This window comes from Pelobates fuscus, chromosome 5, assembly GCF_036172605.1.
Source record: "Pelobates fuscus isolate aPelFus1 chromosome 5, aPelFus1.pri, whole genome shotgun sequence".
Classification (NCBI taxonomy): domain Eukaryota; kingdom Metazoa; phylum Chordata; class Amphibia; order Anura; family Pelobatidae; genus Pelobates; species Pelobates fuscus.
Genome location: NC_086321.1, coordinates 130,023,957 through 130,041,670, shown reverse-complemented (window position 1 = coordinate 130,041,670; position 17,714 = coordinate 130,023,957). Strand labels below are relative to the sequence as shown.

At 43.5% G+C, this 17,714-nt stretch overlaps 1 protein-coding gene across 1 annotated transcript in view; it reads right to left on the bottom strand.

Annotated features, from left to right (window-relative positions):
• HIP1R (huntingtin interacting protein 1 related) overlaps positions 1-11,560 on the bottom strand; it is an 89,611-nt gene extending 78,051 nt beyond the window's left edge. Inside the window, exon 1 of the mRNA XM_063454292.1 lies at positions 11,344-11,560. Within this exon, the coding sequence (XP_063310362.1) occupies positions 11,344-11,433 (90 nt within the window). The 5' untranslated portion in view covers positions 11,434-11,560. The remainder of the gene's footprint in view (positions 1-11,343) is intronic.
• Between the last annotated feature and the right edge of the window lie 6,154 nt (positions 11,561-17,714).

Sequence of the window (17,714 nt, the reverse complement as noted above, 5' to 3'; positions counted from 1 at the left end):
GTAAAATCAAGCCTTTTATTTGACCCTGTAACTTTCACAAACACTATAAAACCTCTACATGTGGGGTACTGTTATACTCAGGAGACTCTGCTGAACACAAATATTAGTGTATCAGAACAGTAAAATATTTCACAGCAATAATATCCTCAGTGAAAGAGCTGTTTGTGTGTGAAAAATGCAAAAAACTTCACTTTCACTGACAATATCATCGCTGTGATATGTTTTACTGTTTTGAAACACTAATATTTGTGTTCAGCGAAGTCTCCCAAGTAAAACAGTACCCCCATGTACAGGATTTAGGGTGTCATAGAAAGTTACAGGGTTAAACACAGTGCTAGCAAATTAAATTATCTGGACTTTCGGCCTGGGTTGGCAGGCAGGTCCCTCAAATTGCAATCATTAAAATTACTTAATTAGGTAAAAATATTACATAAATACGCACGTATAATTTTAATATATATACATATTTATATATTTGATGTCTACGTGTATATTTATGAAATTATTTATGTAATTATGTATGTGGACATATGTATATTTCGTATTATTTTTATTTATACATAAATATATATATATATCATTACATTCTAAGTGTATTTTGATATAAATTATATATCAATATAAAAATACAGTTAGAATAAAATTGCATACATATATATATATAATTTTTTTTATATATTAATATACGTATATATAAATATAAAAATACACTTAGTATGACATTATATATATATATATATATATATATATATATATATATACACACACACACACATATATACATATATACACACACACACACATTTTTTTTTTACACTGATTGATTTTATTTCACTTTGTTTTATGATTTTTCACTTGCAGGGAGACTGCCTGTCAGCACAGACAGTCCCCCTGCAGGCAGACACATGGACCCCTATTGCGGTCATGTGATCGAGTGATCACGTGGCCGTGGGGTCTTGATCTGCCGAGGGGAGACTGCCCGGGCAGACAGGCAACCCCCCTGGACCAGGAGGAGAGCTGATCACCGCCGTGGGACCGACGGCGAGTAGGTAAGTAGCCCCAGACCGTTATGACAGTTCAGGACCGTCAGCGGTCCAAACGCACGTTTTACCGCTGACGGTCCTGAACCGTCAGCGGTCCTGAAGGGGTTAAAATAAATTTGCTTGTTTATTTACTTTGAAGCCATACGTGCTTGAGGACGATCGTTGTCAGTTAGGCAAATTTATACTGTACGTTTCTAAATAAACCTATGTTTCTATGAAAACTGACCCGCACAAACTTAAACCTTGTATATTTGGTCACTGTGAGCCTTTGAGTTTGATATGCTTGGGTTACACCCCATTGAAGGAGGGGTCTACAATCACACATGTTAAGCATGTGTCTCTCTCTTAATGTTACTACAAACAACCTGCAATAAACACTTAGGGAAAGCAAGTGATTACTTTTTTGTATGAAGCTCATTCTTTGACAGTCACCTAGCAGTAAGCAGTGTCACAGTCTGCAACATTATGCGTCACCAGGTGCTTGTACTGACTGAGGATTAAAAAAAGCCAAACTCATACCTCATTAAACATGTTTTCAAAACAATTTTTTTTCCATGATGTAACATATATCCCATGTAAAGAAAACAAACCACATCTGATCATACTTGTATATTAGCAGAGCAACCTGGAATTGATTAAACACAAAACACTTTAATAATTACAAAAAAGTGTATTGGCTGTAAACATAAGCAATTATTAATGGCTAAAGGCACACTACAGTCACCAGAACAACTACAGCTTAATGCAGTTGTTCTTGTGAGTATAGTCAGTCCCTGCAGACTTTTTGCATTAAAAAAGAGAAAAGGCAGAGTTTACATTAAAGCTTAGAGACATCTCCAGTGGCCACCACTCAGACGGCTACTGGAGGTGCTTCCTGGGGCAATGCTGCACACTGCTCAGTGTCTCCATGGAGACGCTGAACTTTTGAATCAATGCATCTCCAGTGCGGCGTTTGGCCCCGGTCCCGCATCCTTTACGATCTCAGCCAATCCAATGCTTTCCCCAGTGGGAAAGCAGATTGGCGGAGATGATCAATTCTGAAGAGGTAGGCCATAGAGACAGATCAGGGGCAGGGCCAGCACCTGTGGAGAGTTGGAAATAAGGTAAGTTTGAACCTTTTCCAAGGGGGTAAGCCACCTAAATGGTGGTTTTAACACGATAGGGTCAAGAATGCATGTTTGTGTTCCTGATCTTATAGTGTTCCTTTAAGATTTAGCTCCACACACACACTTTTTGTTTTTTTTATGTGAAATGCTTCTGATGACAAAACATGCTGGAAATCGGTGCAGACCTTAAAGGGACACTGCATGAATTGTGTCTGCTTCATCTCATGTCTACATGTCTGTTCGTCCACCCATTGTAAAGCGCTGCGGAATTTGATGGCGCTATATAAACATCATAATAATAATAATAATAATAATACTCAATAACTGGTAATAGTGTCTGGATTCCCCTGGTACAGTCATTTGATTCAGCATTAAACAATTTTTAAGGTGTTTTTAATGTGTTATTGCTAAATGAGAGTCCCCAGCAGCCTATCCAATCTGTGCTGCACTGGTTTTGAGGAAGTATTAATCTGAACGCGTCTGCTGACTGCTTTTAGCCTATATACACCTACGGGTATTACTACAAGGAAGTGTGTGATCTCTGCCTTAGCCACACCTCCAGAAGGGGCAGGACTATGGCTGGCCAGGGACAGTTACTTAAACTGCTCTAAAATGGTTTAACATTGAGTGAAGGGCCAGTGCCAGGGGACTCCAGGCACTATAATCAATACAAAGAGAAAGGGATATTGTAGTCACTAACCATTTTAAGAAAAAAACTATTCAGACACTAGAAAATAGCCCAAGTGTTATCTTTGTATGTGCGGGTATATTATAGAGGGCAAGCAAAATGCATCAAAAGAGCAAAGGGCCGGGGGTCGGGGCCGTACCGCAGAGCTGTGAAGACGCTTATCCCAGCAGCTCCTGCTAAACTTGGCACCTAGAGCTGAATTTCACTGCCACACCGGCACACAATCATGATTATAAGGCCACCACTCAAGAGTGGTCATCGGAGGGAGGAGAATGGCACCTCTCAAGCGTCAAACCAAGCTAAACTCACTGTGAGGCCTACAAGCATGGCAGGCGCAGGGGAGACGGCCGCTCCCCAGCTGCAACACCACGCCGGATATCTGGCGGCGGGCTCTCGCTTCCTCTCCCCTCTGGACCGGCGGGGGTCATCCCGGTCCACCAGCTTACGGTGAGCACCCACCTCTGGGACACTTATGAGGGCAACTCTGACCAAGCGACCCCACGAGGCCAAGCCAAGATGGCTGCCGGCAGTGCAGCGAATCTGCCGCCACAGAAAGCCGATGAATGGACAGCGGCCTTCCAGGCTAAATTTGATGAGGTCTGCCAGAAATTTTGGGAGAGATTGGGAAAGAGGAGCCCATCACCCGCTCTGAAACTAGCTACACACTGGCAAAGCGACAAAACACACCCTCTCACACGCGGCCGAAGCACCTGATTATGGCAGCAACACCACGGGAGCAATTAACTAGCAACACGACAAAGCGGAGGGAGAGACAGAGGGGCATTACCGCCCAAAGCAGACAAGCAGAGCCAAAGCAATGGCGTTCACGCCACCTAAGAGGACAGCACCCCGAGACACTGCCTCCCTGCACATGCCGCGCAAATGGAGGATCACCCGCCGTAAACGGTCACCTCCACGATCCTCTAAATACCCAAAGCGAGGGAAGGACCGAATGACAACATAGCGCTACTACAGCTAAGCCAGTGCAAAAGGGGAACAGCTACCAAGCCAGGGTGCACAGATCAGCCACAACCCTCTGCCTCTCTACTCCACGCGCCAAACAAATGCAGCAGCCCAAAGGATACCTCGGTGAGATGCCGACACTTACCTCTCAGGACACTGTCCCAGTCCCTGCCTCGACGGAATATTGCACACAGCTCCACTGGATTGGCATTGCAGGCATTGGTTGACCCCAGGCAGCAAAGCAGACTTTCCCACACTGTAATACTACAGGACTGGGGACGGCTCCTGTATCACTACTTGTTCACAACATGCATACTCCAATATGTGTTCCAAACAGTTATACAACCATTCTGAGCAAGTACTGAATTGATCCTTCCTATTACTATTGTTCCTTTACACTTTTCTCACCAGTTATGCTCGCCTTAACAAAAGGTTAATCTAATCCTATAGCACACAGTGCTCATGATCATTCTATGTACTTTTCTCGCTAAGAACGTGTTCCTCTAATCACTTGTTTTTATATTGGATTTCTTATTGTAATAGCATGTCTGAATCCATAGCACTGTAAACCAGCATCACCCATATTAACCATGGTACGGTTGATAATATCTTTGCTAACCAATGTGAGATTATTCATAGCATCTTAATGAGCCAAGTTATTGGTTTATCTCTCCTGATCATCCAAATGCTTCAATGATGTAAACTAGATACAGTATAGATAACACTCTTGATTGCTAGCAAAGTTGTATTTCCTTGACCTAGCATGTATATGTTCAGCAAGTAATGTCATAATCGTTGACCTTTGAAGCGTGTACCTTAACCAGCCATTCAGGGACCTCACCTAAGAAATGTTATTTGAATGTTCAGTCTATCCCATACTGCCTTTATGTTTCTACGCCGGTAATCTTCATGTTATATAAAAAATAAATGTGCTGGCTACACTGCAAAATGGTATAAAAAGCGTGCAGAAGCTGTCGTGGCTCTGCATGCCTGTTGCAAATCTGTGCACATGAAAAATAAATAATTTTTAAAAAAAAAAAGAGCAAAGGGCCACAGAAGAAACAGACACTTAAAGTCACTGGCTATATTAATTACCAAGGCTGTGATTAGAGAAACCCTAGTTTTATATACGTAAACTTAGGGTTCAGGTGAAAAAGAAAAAAAAAAATTTAATTGGAGGTATATCTACTATCCTCCCATTATCACATTTAAACATGATTGAACCTTTATGCAATTACTGGACAGCAAGGTGTAAATAATATTTACATCTTTGTCCCTCAAAAACTGGATCCTTTTCTTATTGAAGAATGGTTCAATATGCAGCTACACAGTGTCACAGACCTGCATGACAGCATTCCAAGATATATTGTAACCACTGTGAATACTTCGGCTGGCCTCAAATATCTAAATTTGTGTGTGTGATTTTTTCCTCTAATCCCATTGTGCAGCAACCTTTTTCTGTGGAACTATCAAAAACCTCAGAAAGATCCCAATAGATCACATCCACTGCAACTATACTTCTCCGGTCTGCTTTATAAAATGCAATTAAGTTTCATAAAATCATCTTGATTACTACTAATAACATGGTTCTTCTCAATGAATACCTAAAAAAAAGGTATACTATAGTCTCTAAAATAACTGTAGCTTAATGAAGCAATTTTGGAATAAAGAACATGCCCCTGAAGTCTCACTGCTCAACTCTAATTTAGGAGTTATAGTGTCAGGAATAAAAAACATATATTCCTAACACTATAGTATTAAACTGTTTAGGTATTTGGTCTCCTCTGTAGAGTTAAAAAGGTGATCATACTTTTTCTCCCTTGCCACGCTGTCTTGCTGTGCCACCTCCTTGGCTAAGACTAATCTTTATGAGCTCAGCCAATCCTTTCCCATAGTAAAGCATTGGAAGGCTATTGCACATACTCTGCTAAATGCTGCACTATTCAGCATCTCCTCATAGAGATGCATCAAATCAATGCATCTCTATGGGAAGCATCAGGATCTCCATGCAGAGCTGAAAACTGGACTAGGAAGTACCTCTAGTGGCTGTCTGAGTGACTGCCGCTAGAGGTGTTACTACACAGTAATGTAAATACTGCCTTTTAAGCTGTAGTGGTTCTGGTGACTATAGTATCACTTTAAATCACTTTGCTTATGGAGCCCTGTTTAATTTTGAATTTCTTATTTCCTGCTTTGCTAATAATTTGCTAGACGTTGCAGGTGAATATCTGATTGAAAAATGAAAAAATTTTCTCCATGCATGGAAAGAAAAAAAAAATGATTAATCTCATAAATGGCGGAGAATTGAGCAGTGAGACTTCAGAGGCACCATCTGTACACAAAAACAGCTTCATTAAGGTAAAGTTGTATTGGTGAGTTTTGTGTCACTTTAATATGATCCCTTTAAATAATTTCCAAAGGAGGGGACTCCCTATTAATCCCTGAAGCATTTTAGCAAGCTGAAATGTTTTAGGGGTGTGGGGTGTTCCTTTAAACATTTTAGGGTTGGTTTACCATCTGACTTTTATTCTCTTGTTTAGCCCATCTGACTGCTTTTTCTAATTATTGTTGGCACCTTTCTATTTTATATATGATATTTCCAACTCATCTGGCTAAAATGTCTTTTTTTTTAATATTTATTTTTCTTAAAGCAGATCGGTCACTTATTTTTATTCTTTATTTTGTTCATGCATAGGTTAAACAATCAGATTTGCACTGCCACAACAGCTGGTGCAAACAGATTTTTAGACAGTTGATAACAGTTGTATGGCATCAAGAGCATTGCACTTTATGGAATAAACAGAATTAGAACTAGAACGTGAGCCGTCATGTCAATAAATGGTAGATACTTGTGAACTGACTATAACATAATAGCTAGACAAGAAGAGGTTAATATATCGCTGTAGTTGACATCGTCCCTGTAAGGCTGAGGCATATAGGGTAAGTGTGTTAGCGAGATTAAGTGACAACATATATACCTGCATGTTAAAGCAAACTATTAGGCGTGTAAATAGGCATGTACGGGCAAGGTGGCTTCAACTGACATTTTGTGTGCCTAGTGAGTTGGGCTCATGTGGGGTAAGTCCGCAGTCGGCCATCTCCCAACATCGGGATACACAGAGTATGTTTAAGGCAGCTATGAGGCGTGTTGTAACAGAGTTAATCTCCAATGGGTCTGTACCCGCGATCGGTCTTACATTCTAAGCAATACTAGTGTGATGCAGGTGGGGAGACAAAAACAAAAATAAAACAAACTGAGTGTTCATGCCATAGTGCAGGAGCCATCCCCACTGCTCAGATAAGGTATCTTGGCTACAGTAATCCGAAATCAGCAGACGCCTGATCTGCTAAGCTGCCGGGGCTGCGCATGAGCCGCTAGGATCCAGGCAGTGTCCTGAGTTGCAGGTATCTTGGATGCCCCTGGGGTCCCTCCATGCCACTTCATCCCTGTTTCGGCCCCATGGTAAGTGGGCATTGAGGATTGCAGAGCTTTTGGGTAGTCCTTGGCGTGAGAGCGGTTGGTTGTCACCTCAATCCCGGTTATTGTAGCTCCCTGTTGGTCAGTAGGATCTTCAGCCTCTGGTTTAGGGGGCTGCTGATGTGTGTCCCGTCGAATCTGCGCTTGGTGGGCGTCTGCCCAGTTGAGACTCCCTCTGGGCCATCGGCAGATGAAGGGCATTGTGTGTGTAGGGGAGAGCCTCTCAGTCTTTCCTCCAGACGAAGCCAAAAGGCTGCAAAGATGGCGTTGATACTGTTGAGTGCAGTGCTTGGCTGCGCTTCTGCAGGAGGCCCCCCCATGGGTGCTCTGCCATGCCAGGAGTAGTGGGTTGCCGTTGGGGTTGTTGCATTAGAGCATGAGAGCGGCCTCCTGAGACCGGGATAACCCAGTCAGTCCATAGGGGGAGGACAAGTCAGCCTTCCAGCCTCGTGTGGCAGCAGGAATGCGTCCGTCTTTCCCGCGCCTTCCATGCTTGTAGGCCTCATACTATGGTCGGGGAGATCTTGCAGGTAGGTCTGCATGTTTAGTACCGTTAGATGCCTCTTAGTGTCACCGCTTGCTGACACTTTAAAGAATTAAATAAATAAATAAAAAAGCACTTAATCTTAATGAAGTAATTTGATGGTCTGGAATAGATGATGCCCTTGCAGCCTTGCAAATTAAAAAGGGCACATTTTACATTTTTCAGTTTCCATGCCTACTTTTTACTGCCATTTAAACAGAAGTCACTGTGATCATTCAGCTGGAGCAAAGGAGAACATGGAGCTTGTAGGACTGCCGTTTATGACAAACAACACCCTTCTCCATGACATGGAGCTGAAAAAGAAATAATACACTAGCCACTGAAATTTAGTTTTGTACCACTCACATATTGAATAAAATGCCTACAAGACCCATGATTTTACTTCTCAATAAAAAAAGAACATTTGAGAGTGCATATTCCATACATGCTTGGTATGCACGCTGCTAGGTGTGCGTCCAATGTTTCTTTCTGACAACAATTGGATTTAATGATCCACATAGAATACCACTGTACAAGCAGAGTGCAGCAAAGACTCCACTGTGATAATCTTAAAGGGACTCTCCAGTGCCAGGAAAACAAACAGTTTTCCTGGGACTGCAGGTCCTCTCTCTCTCTTCCACCCCCCATCCAAAGTTGCTGAAGGGGTTAAAACGATGTCCCTAGGCGCGGGTTCAGGGTCCACCCACGCTCCTCCCCGCGGGGGGACCTAATGCATTAGAGGTCCCCATTAGACCTCCCCATAGGAAAACATTGAAAAATGCTTTCCTATGGGGATTTCAGCGACGCTGGAGGTCCTCACATAGTGTGAGGACGTCCAGCGACGCTAAAGCACACGAAATGTGTGCTATAAACCAGGAAGTGCCCTCTACAAGACAGCCACTAGAGGAGGAGTTAACCCTGCAAGGTAAATATTGCAGTTTATGAAAACTGCAATATTTATAGTTGCAGGGTTAAGGGTAGTAGAAGTTGCCACCCAGACCACTCCAATGGGCAGAAGTGGTCTGGGTGACTGGAGTGTCCCTTTAATTACTTATGTGAAGAGATTAAAGGGCGACTTAAACCACCATAACCACTTCTGCTTTTTACGCTGCACATTCAGAATAACCTGTACTTTTATGTGTTATTTCGAGGAAAATCGGATAGCAAGCTTGTACTACAAAGCAGGTCTATTTGGGGGAATTCCCCCGAACATAGACCAGTTAACAAGGACATGGATTCCTGCGAATCTATGTTCGGGGAAAATTTCCCGAACACAGATTAGCTAACTCGCGAATGGGATCCCGCAAATTTATGTTATGGGGTTAGATTAGCAAACTAGCGAGTAGGGCTTATATTACAAGCATCCCCCGAAAATAAGCCAGAGATTATTTTTAGGGGGTGTCATTTTTGGGTAAACAGGGTATACACAGACACAGAGAAACACACTGAAGCATTTTAAAAGGCATCATCACCGTCCCAGAATCAACTTTTGACAGCTAGAAATAAGATTCATAAATATGTTTATATGGGGGGGGGGGGGGGGGGAGGGGTGAGAACAGTTACAAACGAAACTTTTTACTAAGTATAAAATAAGCCATTTCCCATAGAGAAAAAAAATATATAATGTAGACAGAAGAATTTACACTTGCCAGGAAACAGACCTTTATTGCATAATGTGAGGAGGCAGCGTGTAAAGGTTAATAGGGCAATAATAGAACGACTGTCCCTTTAAAGCAAATCAGAGTGCTGAGTTTACTGATCCACACACAGGCTGAGTTGTTCTGTCCCTGATTCACAGACATCTGACCAGTTTGTCACAATTTGCTGAATAGTATTTGGCATTCTCCAATCACAGATCCAACTGGTCCAGTGGTACAAAAACTATTTTTCAAAACCCACTACTGCACTTTCATAACAAACCACAGCTACCCTATCATGTCTAATGTATTCACAAACACAAAGTTGCCCAGAGCACAAACTTATTGCTACAACTTGTCCAATTCCACCAACACACAAACTGTAATTTTACTATGTAAAGCACAATCCTGTGCTGTATTTTCAGGACCACAAAGAAACACATGCCCTAAAAAAATAAAAATAATACATGACACAAATTATGCAAAACTAGGCTCACCAGATAGATACCAAATCCTACCCTACCCAAATCACACTGTTCCATTCATTGAACACCAAGTATCCCATCCAGTGATAATCTGACAGCAGGGCAAGAGATTCAGCAGTTCTCAACAATAGCAGACACTATTAAGAGCGCATTACTTTAAAAATCAACACTAAAACTTTGTACCCTAGTTGTTTCTGCACTAAAATCCTCATGATACTCAGCCAACTAAAGCTTTAATGGGTATAGTGCACAGCCATCAGTGGTGTAACAAGGCTACAATGCATTCCCCAGTGTATAAAATATATCACACTATAGTGTTATAGTGATTGAAGGGTTTCACACACACTCTCCTAACACACATGCAGTGTTGTTGCCATGTCCCTTTAAGTCAGTCAGAGCTCCCCCAAGCCCCATCCAAGCCCTGTCACAGAGCTCCCTCCAGCCCTGTCACAGAGCTCCCTCCAGCCCCATCCGAGCCCTGTCACAGAGCTCCCTCCGAGCCCTGTCACAGAGCTCCCTCCGAGCCCTGTCACAGAGCTCCCTCCGAGCCCTGTCACAGAGCTCCCTCCGAGCCCTGTCACAGAGCTCCCTCCGAGCCCTGTCACAGAGCTCCCTCCGAGCCCTGTCACAGAGCTCCCTCCGAGCCCTGTCACAGAGCTCCCTCCGAGCCCTGTCACAGAGCTCCCTCCGAGCCCTGTCACAGAGCTCCCTCCGAGCCCTGTCACAGAGCTCCCTCCGAGCCCTGTCACAGAGCTCCCTCCGAGCCCTGTCACAGAGCTCCCTCCGAGCCCTGTCACAGAGCTCCCTCCGAGCCCTGTCACAGAGCTCCCTCCGAGCCCTGTCACAGAGCTCCCTCCGAGCCCTGTCACAGAGCTCCCTCCGAGCCCTGTCACAGAGCTCCCTCCAGCCCTGTCACAGAGCTCCCTCCAGCCCTGTCACAGAGCTCCCTCCAGCCCTGTCACAGAGCTCCCTCCAGCCCTGTCACAGAGCTCCCTCCAGCCCTGTCACAGAGCTCCCTCCAGCCCTGTCACAGAGCTCCCTCCAGCCCTGTCACAGAGCTCCCTCCAGCCCTGTCACAGAGCTCCCTCCAGCCCTGTCACAGAGCTCCCTCCAGCCCTGTCACAGAGCTCCCTCCAGCCCTGTCACAGAGCTCCCTCCAGCCCTGTCACAGAGCTCCCTCCAGCCCTGTCACAGAGCTCCCTCCAGCCCTGTCACAGAGCTCCCTCCAGCCCTGTCACAGAGCTCCCTCCAGCCCTGTCACAGAGCTCCCTCCAGCCCTGTCACAGAGCTCCCTCCAGCCCTGTCACAGAGCTCCCTCCAGCCCTGTCACAGAGCTCCCTCCAGCCCTGTCACAGAGCTCCCTCCAGCCCTGTCACAGAGCTCCCTCCAGCCCTGTCACAGAGCTCCAGGTTACGCTCACCTGGTTTCTGTCAAACTGCTCCCTCTCCGCCTCCACGCCGTGCCCTGACCGCCTGGCTATCCTGGACGGCACTCCCTTAATGGTGTTCATCTCGCCGTGTCCGTTACCGGATTCCCAGAGCCGAGCTCCCTGTATGACCCGCTGCCACCGCCGCCTGGCTGCTCCTCACTCGGCTGCAGGGAAGCACGGCGCGCGGGATTCTGGGTAATTGCTGCACTTGTGAAGCCGCGGTGAGGTGGGCGTGGCGAACGAGCCTCCAACATGCGCGAGGTGGGCGTGGCGAACGAGCCCAGGCGTCATCCCGTCCTGGGGGCGGGGCTATGACACCTGGCCAAACTGTGTATTCTATGACTTTTATTTGTTTTATTTCTTTTGGCTGTGTGTAAATGCTAATTAGAGTGACTTTGACATTGTTATAAATCAAGGTCACGACACATTTTCTGTATGTCTATGTGTTAAGTGTGTCATTGAATGAAATATAGAAAAAGGGGAGAGAATCTCCAATAATTCATTATGGGGAGCAGTCATAAAAATGGATTATGAAGAGTGATTTCATAAATGTACATATTTTTATGTAGAATGATATTTAAAATATAAATTGGATGTCCTATGACATTATGGTAAAGACTAGGGTTATAATCAAGTTCAGGGCTCCATATTAAATTGTTCATATTAAGTGACATGGTTAGAGTTATATTGAAAGGGACACTCTAAGCACCACATTATAATTTGATAGTTATAATACATAAACCTGGTCCCTGCAGTTTGACAAATGTAAACATTAACCTGAAAAGTGGTAGTGTGTACTTACATATGTCACTAAGCATGCCTCTAGTAGTGGCTATCAATCAGACAGCCACAAGAGGCACCCTCATGTTCAGGGGTGCAATGCTTCACACAGGAAAGCATTCCATTTAATGCTAATCCAATTGGATGCAGTGTTCTGTAGGTCTCTAGTGTATCTATCTCTATGAGAAGCATCCATTTGGATGCAGTGTTCTGTAGGTCTCTACAGGGAGTGCAGAATTATTAGGCAAGTTGTATTTTTGAGGATTAATTTTATTATTGAACAACAACCATGTTCTCAATGAACCCAAAAAACTCATTAATATCAAAGCTGAATATTTTTGGAAGTAGTTTTTAGTTTGTTTTTAGTTATAGCTATTTTAGGGGGATATCTGTGTGTGCAGGTGACTATTACTGTGCATAATTATTAGGCAACTTAACAAAAAACAAATATATACCCATTTCAATTATTTATTTTTACCAGTGAAACCAATATAACATCTCAACATTCACAAATATACATTTCTGACATTCAAAAACATAACAAAAACAAATCAGTGACCAATATAGCCACCTTTCTTTGCAAGGACACTCAAAAGCCTGCCATCCATGGATTCTTTCAGTGTTTTGATCTGTTCACCATCAACATTGCGTGCAGCAGCAACCACAGCCTCCCAGACACTGTTCAGAGAGGTGTACTGTTTTCCCTCCTTGTAAATCTCACATTTGATGATGGACCACAGGTTCTCAATGGGGTTCAGATCAGGTGAACAAGGAGACCATGTCATTAGATTTTCTTCTTTTATACCCTTTCTTGCCAGCCACGCTGTGGAGTACTTGGACGCGTGTGATGGAGCATTGTCCTGCATGAAAATCATGTTTTTCTTGAAGGATGCAGACTTCTTCCTGTACCACTACTTGAAGAAGGTGTCTTCCAGAAACTGGGAGCTGAGCTTGACTCCATCCTCAACCCGAAAAGTACCCACAAGCTCATCTTTGATGATACCAGCCCAAACCAGTACTCCACCTCCACCTTGCTGGCGTCTGAGTCGGACTGGAGCTCTCTGCCCTTTACCAATCCATCCATCTGGCCCATCAAGACTCACTCTCATTTCATCAGTCCATAAAACCTTAGGAAAATCAGTCTTGAGATATTTCTTGGCCCAGTCTTGACGTTTCAGCTTGTGTGTCTTGTTCAGTGGTGGTCGTCTTTCAGCCTTTCTTACCTTGGCCATGTCTCTGAGTATTGCACACCTTGTGCTTTCGGGCACTCCAGTGATGTTGCAGCTCTGAAATATGGCCAAACTGGTGGCAAGTGGCATCTTGGCAGCTGCACGCTTGACTTTTCTCAGTTCATGGGCAGTTATTTTGTGCCTTGGTTTCTCCACACGCTTCTTGCGACCCTGTTGACTATTTTGAATGAAACGCTTGATTGTTCGATGATCACGCTTCAGAAGCTTTGCAATTTTAAGAGTGCTGCATCCCTCTGCAAGATATCTCACTATTTTTAACTTTTCTGAGCCTGTCAAGTCCTTCTTTTGACCCATTTTGCCAAAGGAAAGGAAGTTGCCTAATAATTATGCACACCTGATATAGGGTGTTGATGTCATTAGACCACACCCCTTCTCATTACAGAGATGCACATCACCTAATATGCTTAATTGGTAGTAGGCTTTCGAGCCTATACAGCTTGGAGTAAGACAACATGCATAAAGAGGATCATGTGGTCAAAATACTCATTTGCCTAATAATTCTGCACGCAGTGTAGTGTATCTCTATGAGAAGCATACAATTGGATGCAGTGTTCTGTAGGTCTCTAGTGTATCTCTATGAGAAGCATCCAATTGGATACAGTGTCCTGTAGGTCTCTAGTGTATCTCTATGGGAAGCATCCAATTTGAAGCCGTGTTCTGTAGGTCTCTAGTGTATCTCTATGAGAAGCATCCAATTTGAAGCCGTGTTCTGTAGGTCTCTAGTGTATCTCTATGGGAAGCATCCAATTTGAAGCCGTGTTCTGTAGGTCTCTAGTGTATCTCTATGAGAAGCATTTGATTGGACCTAAGATCATCTAGAGACAGGATCTCATTGAGGGAGGAGCGGCAGGAAAACTGACCAGCGCTGTATTACAGGTAAGTTCACTGGCATTATGGCTCTCACTGATCACTCGTGAAGGCAATGAGCAGTGCCTAATGAACCCCAAGTACAAGTAAAATTATTCTAATATGGGGGGGGAGGGTGCCGTGGTACTCGTGGCACCATAACCACCAGAACACACTGTAGTGATTTTGATTCTTTAAAGGACCACAATAGGCACCCAGACCACTTCAGCTCAATTACGTGGTCTGGGTGCCAGGTCCCTCTAGGTTTAACCTGCAGCTAAAAACATAGAAGTTTCAGAGAAATTGCTATGTTTACACTGAGGGTTAACCCAGCCTCTAGTGGCTGTCTCACTGACAGTACTAGAGGCGCTTCAGTGATTCTCACTGTGAAAATCACAGTGAGAAGATGCTGACGTCCATAAGAAAGCATTGCGCTTTCGGCGCTGATGTCAGCAGGAGGAGGAGAGGTCAACAGCGCAGAGGGAGCCCCGTGCTGGAGAAAGGTAAGTGGCTGAAGGGGTTTTATCCCCTTCAGGCCAGCGGGAGGGGGGCTTTGAGGGTGGGGGGGACCTAAGGACTACATAGTGCCAGGAAAATGAGTTTGTTTTCCTGGCACTATAGTGGTCCTTTAAGTCTTAGTGCTGAAGCAGATGGTCTAGCTGTCAGTGTAACCAATAATGTTACCTTGCATGACTTCGCTAAGCAGTACTCTTCAGTCTCTATGTGCCCATGTTTGAAAGAGATCAAATAACCGGTATCAGTCGGGGACCACCTTGAGCACAACACCTGCAATGTACTCTTTCAATATATGTAACTAGTTATGTGGGAGGTCTGCAATTTGCATTATTTCTTCAGGAATGTTGCTAAATGTGTTTTGGTTTTCAATAATTCAATTTAATAATTTCCACTGAAAAGTCATCAGCGCTGGTGCGTAAATCTTCCTTGTGCTTCTCCTGGGATCCCAATCTACCTTTTATATTTCCATTTTGAAAAATATTTGGTAAGTACGCCTTTATATTAAAAAAAGAAGAAAAAAAAGTGAATGGAGAACAGAGAATGCCCTGAGGCAACATGGTTTCTAGTGTCCTTCCAATACATAATAGAATATTTACACAATAAACTGGAAACATGATACTTTTGTCCTTTTATTGTTCCAGAACATTGATAGTACAAGCAATTTGCTACCGTCCATTTTTTATATTGTGTGCCAAAAAATATACACCTACGCACTTTGCTCAACAAACTATTTCCCTTATGGTTATTCTACGACTGGAACCATAAATGGCCTTTGAGTAGCAACAGCTCCACGTTTCTACAGCAAACATCCTGTCAGTCACTCAGCACAGCAGTATGTGGACATCATGTGTTCTCAGGGCAGAGTCAGTTAATTAATCGGGATCAGGATCTCAGATAACATGTTAATTAATTTATTAACATTTTTACCGTTACCATGTGCGTTTCACGTACTGTGCGTCAGCACTCTCCTTTTCAAAAATTACATTTTCAGAAAACAGATGGAACAATGCAGGATATAAAACAATGATAAATCTTATTAAAGGAATACTCGAAAAATTGTTAGATGTGCCCTGTTACTATTTTATAGTAACCTAACTTTTAATATTAACTAACTTTTTATATTAAAATGCAAATAATCATAACTATAATCTATAATCTGGCACATTGGAACCGTGTCCTAGCTGCAACCTGATCCTCCTACATCAATTTCACTTATAACTTGTATACAAAGCCTGTAAGTCTATACATGCACACACACACACACACACACACAAACATTCTGCTAACAATAGCCCTGCTTAAAGCTCTAATTATGTCCATAATTATGCACCTGTGAGCTCAATGCCACAACTGAAAACCAGCTATTAACTCCTTATACTACAGGGAAATCTGTTTTCTGTTAAACTGTTTAGCATTTGATTCTGAATTTTTTTTTTTAACCTTTCTGTTTTTATACGATGGGGTTTTGTTACCATAGAGGACCATACTGTGGGCAGAAGTTGGGGTTGCACAATTAACAGATTAATAATCTTTTATAGTTGGTCTTACACAATAGTGTTTTTTTTTTTTTTTTTTAATACAGAGAACCTTTCTGAACTGCCTGATAAGGATCACTGTATTTTTATTTTATTATTGCACATAGGAAGTGAAGATTTCTGGCCAGCTTTTGTATTTGTTCCTTAGATATTGTATTAGAAAGATCAGTATGGGAGGACAGAACATCCTGGAACCCATTTTGCAAACTGATTTGCTTCCATGATAAAATCCAATGTAGAAATTCTTATTGCTCAGTTTTTTTGCAAAGCTATCCTTCTTGTAAATCTCAGAGCTTCATTCAGTTTCCTTGTATCCTATTTCCGTTGACTAATCTCCAGCTCTCTGGCCTCTTGCTATACATTTGTCATGAACCTTAAAGAATTGTCGGCAACCTAACAAAAGGTACAGTGGGAAAAAATAGAAAGGCGTTGTTAATGATTAGATAGAATTAGAAAATAAGAACTATACTAGTAGGCCAGAGTAACTACAACTCAGTAATCCTTGGGAAGTTAGAGTGTCTCCATGCAAACTGTAGGCGTTATGGTGCCCTGTCACTCCTTCCCTTGTAAATAGTCAAACAGTTTTAGAACGTTCTTACCCAGGGTCCAATCCCTACCACCAATATGTCCATCAGGAAGTTCTTGTTACTGCTCCTAACATGCAGAATTTGTTATATGAAGCAGGCTGCTAATGGATGAAAGAGATAAAATAGTTTGACTACTTACAATGGGGGGCGCTGGCACTCCTGGCACCATAACCACTACAGCACCCCATAGTGGGTAGGGTGCTTGGAGTGTTCTTTTAACATAGTATGTAGAGCTTCTGTTTCTAATGCACAGTGTGCCCCGAACTGAACTGTGATGTAATTTGCTAAAACCTTAAAGGGACACTCCAGGCACCCAGACCACTTCTGCTCATTGGAGTGGTCTGGGTGCCAACTCCCACTACCCTTAACCCTGCAAGTATAATTATTGCAGTTTTTCATAAACTGCAATAATTACATTGCAGGGTTAACTCCACCTCTAGTGGCTGTCTACTAGACAGCCACTAGAGGTCACTTCCTAGTTTCTAGCACAGGTTTCCTGTGCTAGAGCGTCGCTGGACGTCCTCACGCTGTGTGAGGACCTCCAGCGTCGCTCAAAACCCCATAGGAAAGCATTGAAATGATTTTTCAATGCTTTCCTATGGGGAGACGTAATGCGCATGCGCGGCATTTCCGCGCATGCGCATTAGGTCTCCTCGGCCGGTGGGCGAGATTAGTCTCGCCCACCGGCCGACGTAATCACAAGGAGGAGCGTCGCGGAGGCGGAGACAGCGGCGAGGGACATCGCCGCTGTCCCAGGTAAGTCACTGAAGGGGTTTTCACCTCTTCAGTAACATGGGATTGGAGAGTGGGAGGGAGAGGGACCCTCCAGTGCCAGAAAAACGGATCGT